This window comes from Balaenoptera ricei, chromosome 10, assembly GCF_028023285.1.
Source record: "Balaenoptera ricei isolate mBalRic1 chromosome 10, mBalRic1.hap2, whole genome shotgun sequence".
NCBI classification, from domain to species: domain Eukaryota; kingdom Metazoa; phylum Chordata; class Mammalia; order Artiodactyla; family Balaenopteridae; genus Balaenoptera; species Balaenoptera ricei.
In genome coordinates, this window is record NC_082648.1 from 17775061 (window position 1) to 17787747 (window position 12687).

General features: G+C 38.5%; 1 protein-coding gene across 2 annotated transcripts in view; it reads right to left on the reverse strand.

Annotated features, from left to right (window-relative positions):
- Positions 1-11724, reverse strand: part of GYS2 (glycogen synthase 2) — a 56859-nt gene extending 45135 nt beyond the window's left edge. For both annotated transcript variants that reach the window (XM_059934528.1, XM_059934527.1), the window contains exons 1-2: positions 11607-11724; positions 691-872 (exon numbers count right to left, since the gene is read on the reverse strand). In XM_059934528.1, coding sequence (XP_059790511.1) covers positions 691-872; positions 11607-11724 — 300 coding nt within the window. The remainder of the gene's footprint in view (positions 1-690; positions 873-11606) is intronic.
- Between the last annotated feature and the right edge of the window lie 963 nt (positions 11725-12687).

The following is a 12687-nucleotide window of genomic DNA, read 5'->3' on the forward strand; positions in this document are numbered from 1 at the left end:
TGGGTTGGCACCCATTCATCTAGAATCTCCAAGTTCCTGCTCTTCATTAAATTTGCTTATTTTAAAATGAAGTATTTAGATCATGTAATCTCTGTTCTTCTGTCCCTCATTATCCTCCTGTGACCTTAAGCCCATGGTTTTAGGATTTAATATTATGGTCTATGTTTTTATGATAGAGTCATAAGGTGAAGTGATCTGTATCTTTAACAGCCTGGAGTTGGATATGTCTACCATGTCACTTATTTTCCTTTATGCAACAGGACTTACAATATTTCCTGCCAGAAAAAAAGTTGTTTCTCTAGACAAATGTGTATAATTTCCCTTATTCCTCTTATCAAAGAAAATGTGACACCAAGTGTTTCCCAATATGGTTGCTGCCAGAGGTTGTAACTAAATGTATTGCCCAAGATGCATTTTCTCTTTAATCTAGCAGCTCACGGTCTAATTCTATTACATTCATCAAACTGATTCTTTTATTCCTGAATGTTTTACCTTGTGCAAGTTTGAATGCAGTAGCTATTTCAAATTTTTTCCGATTGTAATTATTTAGTCACTTGTATATCCAAGTTTTAACTTCCCCTTTGGTCTCTATTTTTCTATAGTAATTTACTCATGTTCTTTATTTTATGTTTACTCTCCTATTACATGCGAGGCAATTCCATAAATCACTTCAAACCAGGTATCCTTTACCCGGCAGCCATGTTTGTTCATCGCGTCCACTGCTCTTCTTACAGCATCATTTACAGGTTCACATTGTTCCACCTGAGTCTTCATATTATGCTCAAAATATGGACCAAGCAGAAAGTAATTGTCTCCCCACTCATCTGCTGTTGCTCTGGCCTTTGTCTGAATCACAGTGTAGATGCCACCAACTGTTAAAAAGAAAACGTCCCATTATCATTCAGGTTAGTAGTTCATTTTAAGTGATGAAGGGGTGGACATGAGTCTTCATTTTTTTCTATGTTACTTAAGCCAACATTTTTTTACTGAAGTATAGTTGATATACAATATTGGGTTGGTACTCATTTTTAAGTTAGCATTTGGGATCCATCAAGCGCAAGGGTTTATTTAACTTTCTAAAAGAAAAATTTTAAGGGACACTATCAAAGAGTTACTATTTTGTTCAATTTCATGCTGGGTGCTTGTCAGAAAGCAGCAGGTTGGCAGCAGCAGAGAAGTACAAATATTTCAAGGAAACCTGAAGAGACAATCGGAATAAAGCAGTACTTGGCTTAAACCTCTATCCACATGGAAGTGTCAAAGGTGAGACAAACGGCTATTGTCACGACACATGCCCTCAGCAGCAGTAATCACCTTTTACCCCTTCTCCAACAGTGGTCCAAGGGGATAAAATATGACCAAGTAACAGCCACTGCTCAAATTATAAGTCTCCCAGGATAAAAAGCCTCTTCCCTTCTAGGGAACAAGCAAGTACCTTTTTTCAAAATATATTTATTTATTTATTTATTTTTGGCTGTGTTGGGTCTTCGTTTCTGTGCGAGGGCTTTCTCTAGTTGCGGTGAGCGGGGGCCACTCTTCATCGTGGTGTGCGGGCCTCTCACTATCGTGGCCTCTCTTGTTGCGGAGCACAGGCTCCAGACGTGCAGGCTCAGTAGTTGTGGCTCACGGGCTCCAGACACGCAGGCTCAGTAGTTGTGGCTCACGGGCCCAGTTGCTCCGCGGCATGTGGGATCTTCCCAGACCAGGGCTCGAACCCATGTCCCCTGCATTGGCAGGCAGATTCTCAACCACTGCGCCACCAAGGGAGCCCCCAAGCAAGTACCTTTTGACAAGGATAAGCAGCTGATGGATTTTGAGGGGAGATGCTTGGCCCAATCCTCATGTCAAACTCAGTGACACAAATACAAGTTTTCATATGGTATTGCATTTTGCCTCTCTGGCATTGCTGCCACCACTATTAAAACACAAAGCCAAAAAATATGTATACTCCTGGAAAATATACATACTGTTATACCCAGCATGTTTACATCTGGAAAACTGTCCTGGGGGAAAAATAAGAAGATGTGTGTATAAGGATATTTATAAAGAATTATGGTGGTGAAATATTGTAACCAACTTAAGTTGAACTAGTTAACTCACGTAACCTGTCTAAGGCTCCATTAGCTCACCTGTTCAAGGGGGCTAAAACAGTACATCACTTGGGGAGGAAGGGCAGGTTGGAGCAGGAGTATTAAAAATTAGACCTCATTGAAAAGGTGATATTTGGAGTAAGTACTTAAAAGGGTAAGGAAATCAGGCAAGTGGATATCATGGGGAAGAATGTTTTAGGCAGAGAGAACAGTCAGAGCCAAGGCTCTATTTTGGGAGCAGAGGGTGCAAGCAGAGAGTCCTAGGCATTCAAAAGGAGGGGTTCAGTAAACAGGTAGGAGGAATAGAGAGGACCAAAGGGAAAAAGACCTTCAGTAAACTGGACAGGATACTTCCCGTGCCAGCTCAAAGCAATCACCTCGTATGAGAATATGAAAACAATCTGAATCAATGTCTTGAGCGATACTTTGTCCATGAACCACAGGCAAAGGAACGACTCAAGAAATCCTGTATAAAATTCCCAAGCCAGTACAGATTCTGGCACCAATCACCAACCCCACTTCCAAGAAAAATTTTGTTACTTGTATATTAAGAAGAAAAAGTCTTATTTTTCACCATGGTTTTTCATAAGGTATTTCAATTCTTCAGGATGTAAAGTCTGATACCTACTGCATCTCTTAAATTTCTTATTTCAGTAAATTAGACCTTAAATAATAAATCTTACCGATAGTCATAACTGAGAGCCAAAAGGTAGAATTGCCATTTGCAAATTTTTTTAAAAGTCTGAATCACTCAAAATACACATTTTGGTAAATTGCCTTTTGAGAGGTGAGACACAAAAGGCAAATGTTAGTACTATTACATGATACAACGGGGTTCATTAATTTATAAAAGAAAAGAGCTAATGTAACTACCAAAATGTAAATATTACATGTAATTTTCATATAAGCCTACATAAATTTATTGTCCTTAGAAACTTGATCTTTAAGAAAAAACTTTTTGACCACACCTAAAAGAAATTTAAACTGTCACTTGAGCAGCCTCTGATAATAAGGACACTATCAGTCTCAGCTCAGGTGGCTGATGAGGACAGCGTGGGACCAGGAAGAGGCTCTGCAAACCTGCAAGCAGAGCCTTTCAGACTGGACCAGAGCAGACAGGATTCACTTGACCATTCAACCACGAATCTGAGTCTACATAAACTGATGCCAACATCAAGGATGCCTAAATATTTCCCCAAATTCCAGAAAAATTTAGGAACTGTCAAAACCACTTGTTGAGGAAAAAACATTAGGGAAATAGTTTGCAAGAGCAACTAAAAAGAAGAACTTTTCTCTAAAGTCTTGGAGTCACATCTTAGCAACATATTTAAAAGTATATATATTTATATAAGCTTTATTCAAGCCCACTGTCAATAAAAATGGAAAATCTCCAAATAATTCCTCCTCTTTGTAGGCTATTTTCCTTCATCTTTATATTATCCAGGGGACTATGTTATCAGGTTCTGATGGCATACACTTATTAAATGTCTAATTCACATTTCTAGTCTTGAAAACTCTCTTTTATTTGCAGCTGTGTACCTTGCCCAGAGACCTTCGAACATCCTTGTTTGTTAGATTATGTGTTGCAAATTGAAATACACTCGGGTTAATGCAAACACATTTTTATTTGCTAAAGGATGTCAGGGAGAAGAGAAATTTTTTATTTCAAAAAAAATAAATGGTTAGATTTGAGAATTGAAATGCAAAGATAAACACAATTAATTTGCTGCTTCTTTTTCCCATTTGAGGCCTTCAACCTTGAGATAAATAGTCCCCAAATAGCCTTAGAGTGTTTACAAATACTATGGCTATGTTTTTTTAGTCTATCAGGAATAAAAACATAAAATTTTTAAAAATTTCATCCCATATTGGTTGAGGCTTGATTGTAAATAAATCTTTCCCCACCCACCCCCAGGCTTCTCCCCGTACAGTCTTTCTGTGGGGAGGTCCTCTTACTGCTATTTCACATGTTCAAGCTCCATTTCAGGCACTCTCTGTCCTTCCCAGATTTATATGCCAAAGACTTTCCTTAATTTTCACTCTATTTACCACCTTATACCCCAAACTCCTCTCTCGGCACACTCATTAAAGATGAGTATGATAGCTGAGAAATAGGGTCATTCCTATTTTCAAATCTGGAGTACAAACCAAAGGTTCACCAACACATATTTTTTAATGAATTATTGTTTTACCACAGTGTAGGTCATTGAATTTGGACTTACCCTTCACTTTCAAACATGTACTTTGTCTTTTATTGATCTATACTTTCCTGAAACAACATGAAAGCTGTCTTTAGTGTGAGGGCAAAGTATCAAGCCTTTCATCAGAAAGAAAAGATGAGCTATCATAGCATATATGTCAATGAAGTAGCTAAAACCTCAAGTTTTTATCTAGAAACACTGCTGATATTGTTAAAAGCAGAATTCCAAGGCAGTATGGAAGGTGGGCACCAGCCAGGAAAAGGAGATATATGTTATAATATATAAATATAAGTATATAGAGAGAGAGACTCTTCACTATTTTTCAATGGTTGAAAGTCAGAGAATTTAGAAGTCTATGATTTCAGTGTGCATAGCTACTAATCCGACCCTCCTGTCCCAAGACATAGTTAAAGAAGCAGGGATAGTCATTACACAGTTGGACATCTTTCTCTGAGGCAGCAGGTCTTGGTAGGAAAGAGATTAAATGCTACTGGTGACGATGGCCACCAAATATTTGTGTGCCTAGCAGTCAGCTGGGTGTGTGGTTCAAATCAAAGCAGCCGCAGTCCAGGGCAGTGGGAGATGATACACTAAGAGCATGCCCACAAGCACGCCCCACCCTGATTACATCCACAACGGCAGCTCTGAATATTTTATACAGGAAGGGCTTAGTCATGGCAATCTGGATGAAAGGGAAGTGGAGAGACCGGTGCTCATCTTGAAGGTATGTGTGTGACAAGCATGGTTCTTACAGAGACTGTGTGTTTCATGTGGTGTGGTTCAGGATGCTTTTGACATGACATGGCCACTGCATATCCACACCAGGCAAAGAAACCCCAACCTCTAACTACAGCGTTGCCCATGATTGTAGTAACTTTGATCCATGTATTTTCTTTCTCTTTCTTCTTTTGCATTTAAAAATAGAAACACGCAATTGCTCAAAGTGAGAGCTAGTGTGAAAATGAATGATTCAATGTCCCCATTGTATGAATAAACTTTATAAGAAATAATAATAAGGTAACAGAGTGTTAATAGATGCTAAGCACAGTTCTAAGTGATTTACAGTTGGTATTTCTTTTAGTTTTCACAACACTATTAAGGAAGATGCTATTATTATCTTTATTTTTAGACAGGGAAACTGAGACACAGAGAGGCTATGAGACGGATCCAATATTACAAAGCTAATGATGGAGTTGGGATTACAATCCAGGCAGTCTGACTCCAGAGCCCACAAGCTTTAGATAGCAGGATCGTAAGTATAGTTGTCCCTTGGTACCCACAGCAGGTTGGTTTTGGGACGCCACTGCCCAACCACCACTGTGGATACCAAAACCCAAGGATGCTCAAGTCCCTTATATAAAATGGCATAGTATTTGCATATAACCTATGCATAGCCTCCTATATACTTTAAATCATCTCTAGGTTACTTATAACACCTAACACAATGTAAATGGGGGTGTAAATAATTTGCTGGTATGTGGTAAATTCAAGGTTTGCTTTTTTGGAGCTTTCTGGAATTTTATTTTGACTATTTTTGATCCAGAGTTGGTTGAATCCGCAGGTGTGGAACCGTGGATACGGACGGCCGATTGTAACTCTATGGAACAACATACTGATGAGTCTTTGAAAATGGTGGTGGGAGGGGCGGAGGGAGAAAGCGAGCTGTATCACGCAAAGATAAGCATCTTTAAGTCTTGGGGAGGGTGGAATCCTTTCTACTCTGCTCTAGAGAAAGGCCATTTGGAAAACAGCACTTAGGGGAAATCGCTTTTTTTTTTGGGCTCTAAACATTCTGGGTTAATAAAAAGGAACCCAAGGTTAAGGGAACTTTAGAGCAGTGGTTCTCACATCAATCATAGGAGTTTGGGGCTTCCCTGGTGGCGCAGTGGTTGAGAATCTGCCTGCCAATGCAGGGGACACGGGTTCGAGCCCTGGTCTGGGAAGATCCCACATGCCGCGGAGCAACTGGGCCCGTGAGCCACAACTACTGAGCCTGCGCGTCTGGAGCCTGTGCTCCGCAACAAGAGAGGCCGCGATAGTGAGAGGCCCGCGCACCGCGATGAAGAGTGGCCCCCGCTTGCCACAACTAGAGAAAGCCCTCGCACAGAAACGAAGACCCAACACAGCCAGAAATAAATAAATAAATAAATAAAATAAAATAAAAAAATGTGAGTCACAAACGTAACTTTAAATTAAAAAAAAAAATCATAGGGGCCTTTGGAAATCTGATGAAATCATTCAGTCCTTTTCTCTGACAAAGCACGTACACGTATGAGCACACAATTTTCACATACAATTTTAGAAGGTTTGCAAACTCCTGGAAGTTCACTTTCATCAAGGTCCCACCTTTAGAACTCCTGCCTCAGACTGCAGTAGTGGACTTGATCGTAATCAGTTTCTACCACATCTTTTCGACTGTAGTTTTCTGAATTATTCCATGTGCCTTTTGTACCATGTAACCCAGAACTATGGTGTCCAGTTTGAGGAGGGAGCAGGGAGAAATATTCTGTCAGGCAATAAGCTGGTGTGGACAAAGAATGTCACCTGCCATTTCAGTAAACAAAGGATGTTTTGTGCATAAAGGCATCAGCCACTGCAGCTGCCCCGATGGTACACCCTGAGGGGAATTCAGGATGGAGAAAAACAGGATACTGGCCCTAGATAGTTAAGAAGCGTATCAAAGGAATGATTTCAATGAGCCCAGACTCTTGCATCTTTCCAAACATAGAAAATACTTAAAGTCATTAGCTTGAGATGTCTGTCTTTGTAATTAGCAGTAACCTTTTGATGTCTGACTACATGTTCATGTTTTGTTTTGTTTTTTTCAGCAAAAATTGCTATATATCCTGGCTCTTGCCTTACCTCTTTGGAACAGTCCCTCAGAGTGAACTGAGAGGCTATGGTCCTCAGAAAGTCTGCTGAATAAAACGCAGTTCTCAACTTTTAGGTTGTGCAATCTTTTTTTCAGTTGACACTGGCTTGGTGCTAAAACAAATTGTTTTTAGTCAACTTTTAGAGGGAAGCATCCATTTAGTGACTAAATTTCAGAAGTGTTCACGTTTATTAGAGTAGCATACATTATTTTTGACAACATTCATTAAACTCTTTTTAATGACCCTAAATATCCTCAACATGGTCATTGGTCCACAATCTACAATGATTTGGGCAAGTTTGTATAGAAGAAATGATTGTAGCAAAGAAGTTGAAAGTAAAGCTTATTTCCAATATTGGGGCAAAACACTCCATCCTAGACCATGGCACAGTTACTTTCCTGCTAGCCTGTCCCTCAACTAGTAATAGTGCTTTTTGTGGTGTGTATATACAATGGAATGCTACTCAACCATGAAAAAAGAATGAAATTTTGCCATTTGCAGCAACATGGATGGACTTGGAAGGCATTACGTTAAGTGAAATTCATCAGAGAGAGAAAGACAAATACTGTATGATATCACTTATGTGTGGAATCTAAAAAATACAACAAACTAGCGAATAAAACCAAAAAGAAGCAGACTCGCAGACATAGAGAACAAATTAGTGGTTACCAGTGGGGAGACGGAAGGGAGGAGGAGCAATATAGGGTAGGGGGAAAAAGTTATTATGGGATTATATGAAATCATGTGTGCGAAAGTTGCAAACAGTAAAGCACTATAGGATCTAAAGAATTTTTCATTCAGTAAAAAAAATAAAAAATAAAAAAATAAAAGAAACCACATCTGACTCCTTAACACTTTCCATTATCTAGAACTTCAGTGGCTTCCCATCCTTTGTGGATTGGAAATGTAACTCCTTAAGGCTATTAACTCACCATACACTCCACAGTCCAGCCCTTGCTGGTCTCTCTTGTCTCCTCTCATGCTCCACTCCTTTTCTGCCTCTGAACTTCCCTCAGATCATTGAACAGAGTATACTTCCTCACCTCTGCACCTTGGCATGTACAGTTCCCATGCATAGAACATGTCCCCTCTTTATCACCGCCTCCTCATCTCTACCCAACAGCTATTCATCCTTCAGGTGTCAGCTCAAATGTCTTTTCGTCAAAGGTTCTTCCCAAGCCTCCAACTAGGTAAAAACCTCCCCCACCCTCACCAAATTACAGGCAGACCTCAGAGATAATTGTAGGCTGTGCTTCAGACCATCCCAATAAAGCGAGTATTGCAATAAAGCGAATCATGAATTTTTTGGTTTCCCAGTGCCTATAAAAGTTATGTTTACACTATACCACAATCTATTAAGCGTGCAATAGCATTTGCCTAAAAAAATAATGTACATACCTTAATTTAAAAATACATTATTGCTAAAAAAGGCTCCCCATCATCTGAGCCTTCAGCGAGTCATAATCTTTTTGCAGTAGTAACATCAAAGATCACTGATCACAGATCACCATAACAAATACATTAATAATGAAAAAGTTTGATATATTGTGAGGATTATTAGACTGTGACACAGAGACACGAAGTTTGATGCAGGGGTGCCACAAACCTTCAATTTGTAAAAAAAAAAAATGCAACATTGGCTAAGTACAATAAAGCGAAACAATAAAATGAGGTCTGCCTTTATAGTCCTAGAGCACCTTGTTCTCATTCTTACACTCATTACACTTGACTACAATTGCATGTTCAATGTCCATCTTCCTACAAGTTCGTAAATTCTGGAAGATTAGGAATCAATTCTGTATTGTTAAGTTCTAAGCCCCTTGTTTTCCAGTGTCTGATACCCAATAGACACTTGATGAATCTTTATTGAATAAGAGCAATAAATTTCAAGGTTAATGTGAACAAGTAGAAAAGGTTATTTTGACATCTGAGAATGAACACCCAATAATTTAACTATGACTCTCTTGTTTGTTATATTTTACGCAGTTCCATTGTTCATGGGCAAAATTCTGGCAGTAAGGAGTTTTTTTTCCCCTAATAAATCTTTTGTCTTCTTGGATATGAATACATTTTCTTGTTTCCACAAAACATTGTAAGATGGCTGGAGCATACTACATTCATTTTATCATGAAGAAACTGATATTCAGACAGTTTAAGAGATTTTTTTCTAAGTCTTAGAAAACCCTGACCGTTTTGACTAAAGTCCTGTGTCCATTCGCCTACAGGGCACTTCCTTAGAAACTGGACATTTTAATTTGTAATGCTTGTGTGGTAATAAAAAAGAGAAGTGGACTCAGAGGAGACCTAAACACTAGTCCCAACCCTGCCATTTGCTTTGTCATTTAATGCCTTGTAGACATCCTTTTCATCTATGAAGTGGAGGACTTGGAGTCATGATCTCAGAGATGCCTCCTATCACTGCTATGAACTGCAGGGAAGTAAAAGTTCAAAGTAAATTTTTTCAAAGAAACTGTAGTGTCAATGTCTTATCAGGGATGGACACAATCATTGTCCATTTATATAAAAATTTCTTAAAAATATGACCATGATAAATATTAAAGGTATGTTGGAAATGATACCAATTTGGGTAAATCACTCTGTGGGTCCCATCTTGACAAGAAAATTCCCTTCCTCTTGCATGGGAAATGAAAGAAAATAAGTATCAAAGGCAACTTAGAGGTTGAAAAATAAATGTATGCATTCCTTCATGCAAAAGAAAAAAAACCCATTGAGCATTTTCTATGCACCAGGCACTGTTCTAGGCCCTGAGAGCTGCATGCATGTAGTCAGGATATAAGATCTGTGGGATAAACAGTTTCACCGGTGTGTGCCCAGCACCGGGAGACAATGCCCCAGCAATGTTTGCTAGAAGGAAGGAGAGGGGCTCTGCTCAGGAGAACCCACACAGAGGTCTTCTGAACTGATTCTTGGTGCAAAAGAGTGTCCCCCAGTTTTTTCCACCAATGAGCTATATCCTGGAGTTCCTGCCTACTCTGTAGAAAACAACCTCTATTTCAAGTCACAGTCTGGGATTTATATGTAGTAGAGATGGCTCTGTTCCCAGGAGCTTTGGGCATATTTAAAAACCTTGGACTGGAAAAAGAACATTAGGAACAGCTATAGGTATAATACTTCACGCTTCCATATTAAGATTTCTGTCGCCTTTCCTTCTTCCTCACTAAACTACAAAGAGGAAGACTGTGATTTGTTTTCTGACATTCATTCCATGCATTCCTAAATAGGAAGAATTTGTTTTTAATTTTTATTTTATGATTTTATGAATTTTATGAATGCATACACATGAGAGCTTTGAACACTGAGCATAAGGTAAAAATCAGATTCTAAATACAATTTCTCTGATTTTGAGGTTTTGCTGGCTCTGATTAGCTAAAAGGAAGAAGTAATGTATCACATTCATGTTTATTTCAGATCCTTTAGACTACTGCAATAAACATGTCAGAAAAAATAAAAACAGAAAAATAAATTTCAAAAAAATGAACATGTAATAGATCACATCACATGTTATCATTTCAGATCCTTTAAATTCCACAAGTTATCACTGCCTTACCCATCAATCTTTTGGCCTGGTTTTTCATGACCTTGAAGAAAACTCAACCTTCAGAACGGTTCCTTTTTCTTTACCAGTATTCCTTCAGTATTAGTGGTAATAGTCTTGACACTTTTAAAGTAGACAATATCAATCCATGAGGAATTGTTTTTTAATAATTTTACAGATAACTTTATCATAAAAATCATTTAGGTCACAGTTCTCTGCCTTGCCATCTCCAATCCAGCATAAGTGATACTATACCTTATTAGGAAATTGTTTTAGTTTTGGCAATTTGATTTCCTTTCTTATTTTATAATGTCTATGTTTATGTAGTATTGAAGAAAAAATTACATGCATTCTTCTTAATAGGAGCTCAATATTATGCCTTCTGAACTGGTTCTAAGTTAAAAGTTTAATTCCAAGCTAATCTTGAATTATTAGAAATGTTGTTAAATATTTCATATACTCGCTAACGGAGTGTGGAGTTAAAGTTTCTAATTGGTCCTGATCAGGCACAGTTCTCCCTAAAATAAAGTACAAAATTGTGCTTTTCTTTGCTGAGAAAAATCATAAGACCAGAAAGGTAAATATTAACTCTATATTCCTGTTTTGTCATAACACGGATTTCAAATTTTAATTTAAATGCACATTCTCTGGCCATGACTAATATTTTCAATTTTCTCTTCCTTCAACACATACACCAGTTTAAGTTTTCATTGCCTTTCATTTCAACCTTGTCGAAATAGACAAGGTTAAACGTAATCTAAACATATTCGGTTTGAATACTTTCCTCACTCACTGGCAAGTCATTCTTACTAGAGAGCATTCTGTGAAATCCTAATCTACATTCTTCAGCAATCTGGCAAATAACCACCTCAGGGGCAGTACAAACCTTTATTGGTCACTTCCCAAGCGACTTCAAAGAGAAGTAAATCCTCCACAGGGAGTCTGGCTTCCCACCGAGGAAGCCCACCCAGGGATGTCACAGATAGCGATCGGCCTCGGAGCATTCTTCCTTCAGTTCTCTGGCACTTTTGAATCCCTCTTTCAATGAACTGTAATCCTAGGAGTGGTGCACGTTAGGGACTCAGAGGTTCAGAGCTGGTAGATCACAGGCTTTGGTAGCTTCTCACAGGAATAAACCAGCAGAAAGAAATCTCATGGCCTTCCCAGAGAATTTCCAATGGAAGGCAGAATTCTTGGCTCCTTTTACAGTCTTTCTGGGAAGGCCCAGTGAGGACACTATCTCCGATCAATATCTACCCAAACAACCCAGAACAATCACAAGTAAAACCCTCCAGTTTGGGGCTTAGGTAAGCACCCCCCGGGATAATGGAATCTTCACAGGCTGATCATGACGTGAGTCTGGACATTTAGCCCTTGTCCTCTTGACCAAACTCCTAGACTCACACAGTCACCAGTACTTATTTCATTACCTCCAAAGTGATCCAGGAGTAGCAGTTCCCCTTATAAATTTTGCAGACCGTTGTACGTTACACGTAGAATTGACTGGGATGTATTTCTAAGCTCTAAATCCCTTTAGATTTCCTAAGTAGGTATTATTTTTTCTCTTGATTCCCATTTCTGGATCACTAAGAAAAATTATTTCTACTTATTTCATTCTACATTGACAAATCTAATTTTGATGATAGGCATCGATCTTGGTTCCCCTTTCCTTAATTACTTTTCTTAAAAATTTCCCTATGAAAATGCCAGGATGTCTTTGAGTATAACATACAAAGAATGTAATTTTGACTGACCCATGATCATCAGACCATCATTTTAATGAGGCTGTAGAAATTAATTTTAGTCGTATGTGTACAATTACCTCAAATATTATCAAATTGATAAAAAAATAATTCCATGGATGTAAAAGTGTTCAAATATGGGAAGAAAATTGCAAAAGACATTAGGTTCTGAAATATGATCAGGATCAGCCTGTCAATAAATGCTATAAATATATATCTTTCCCC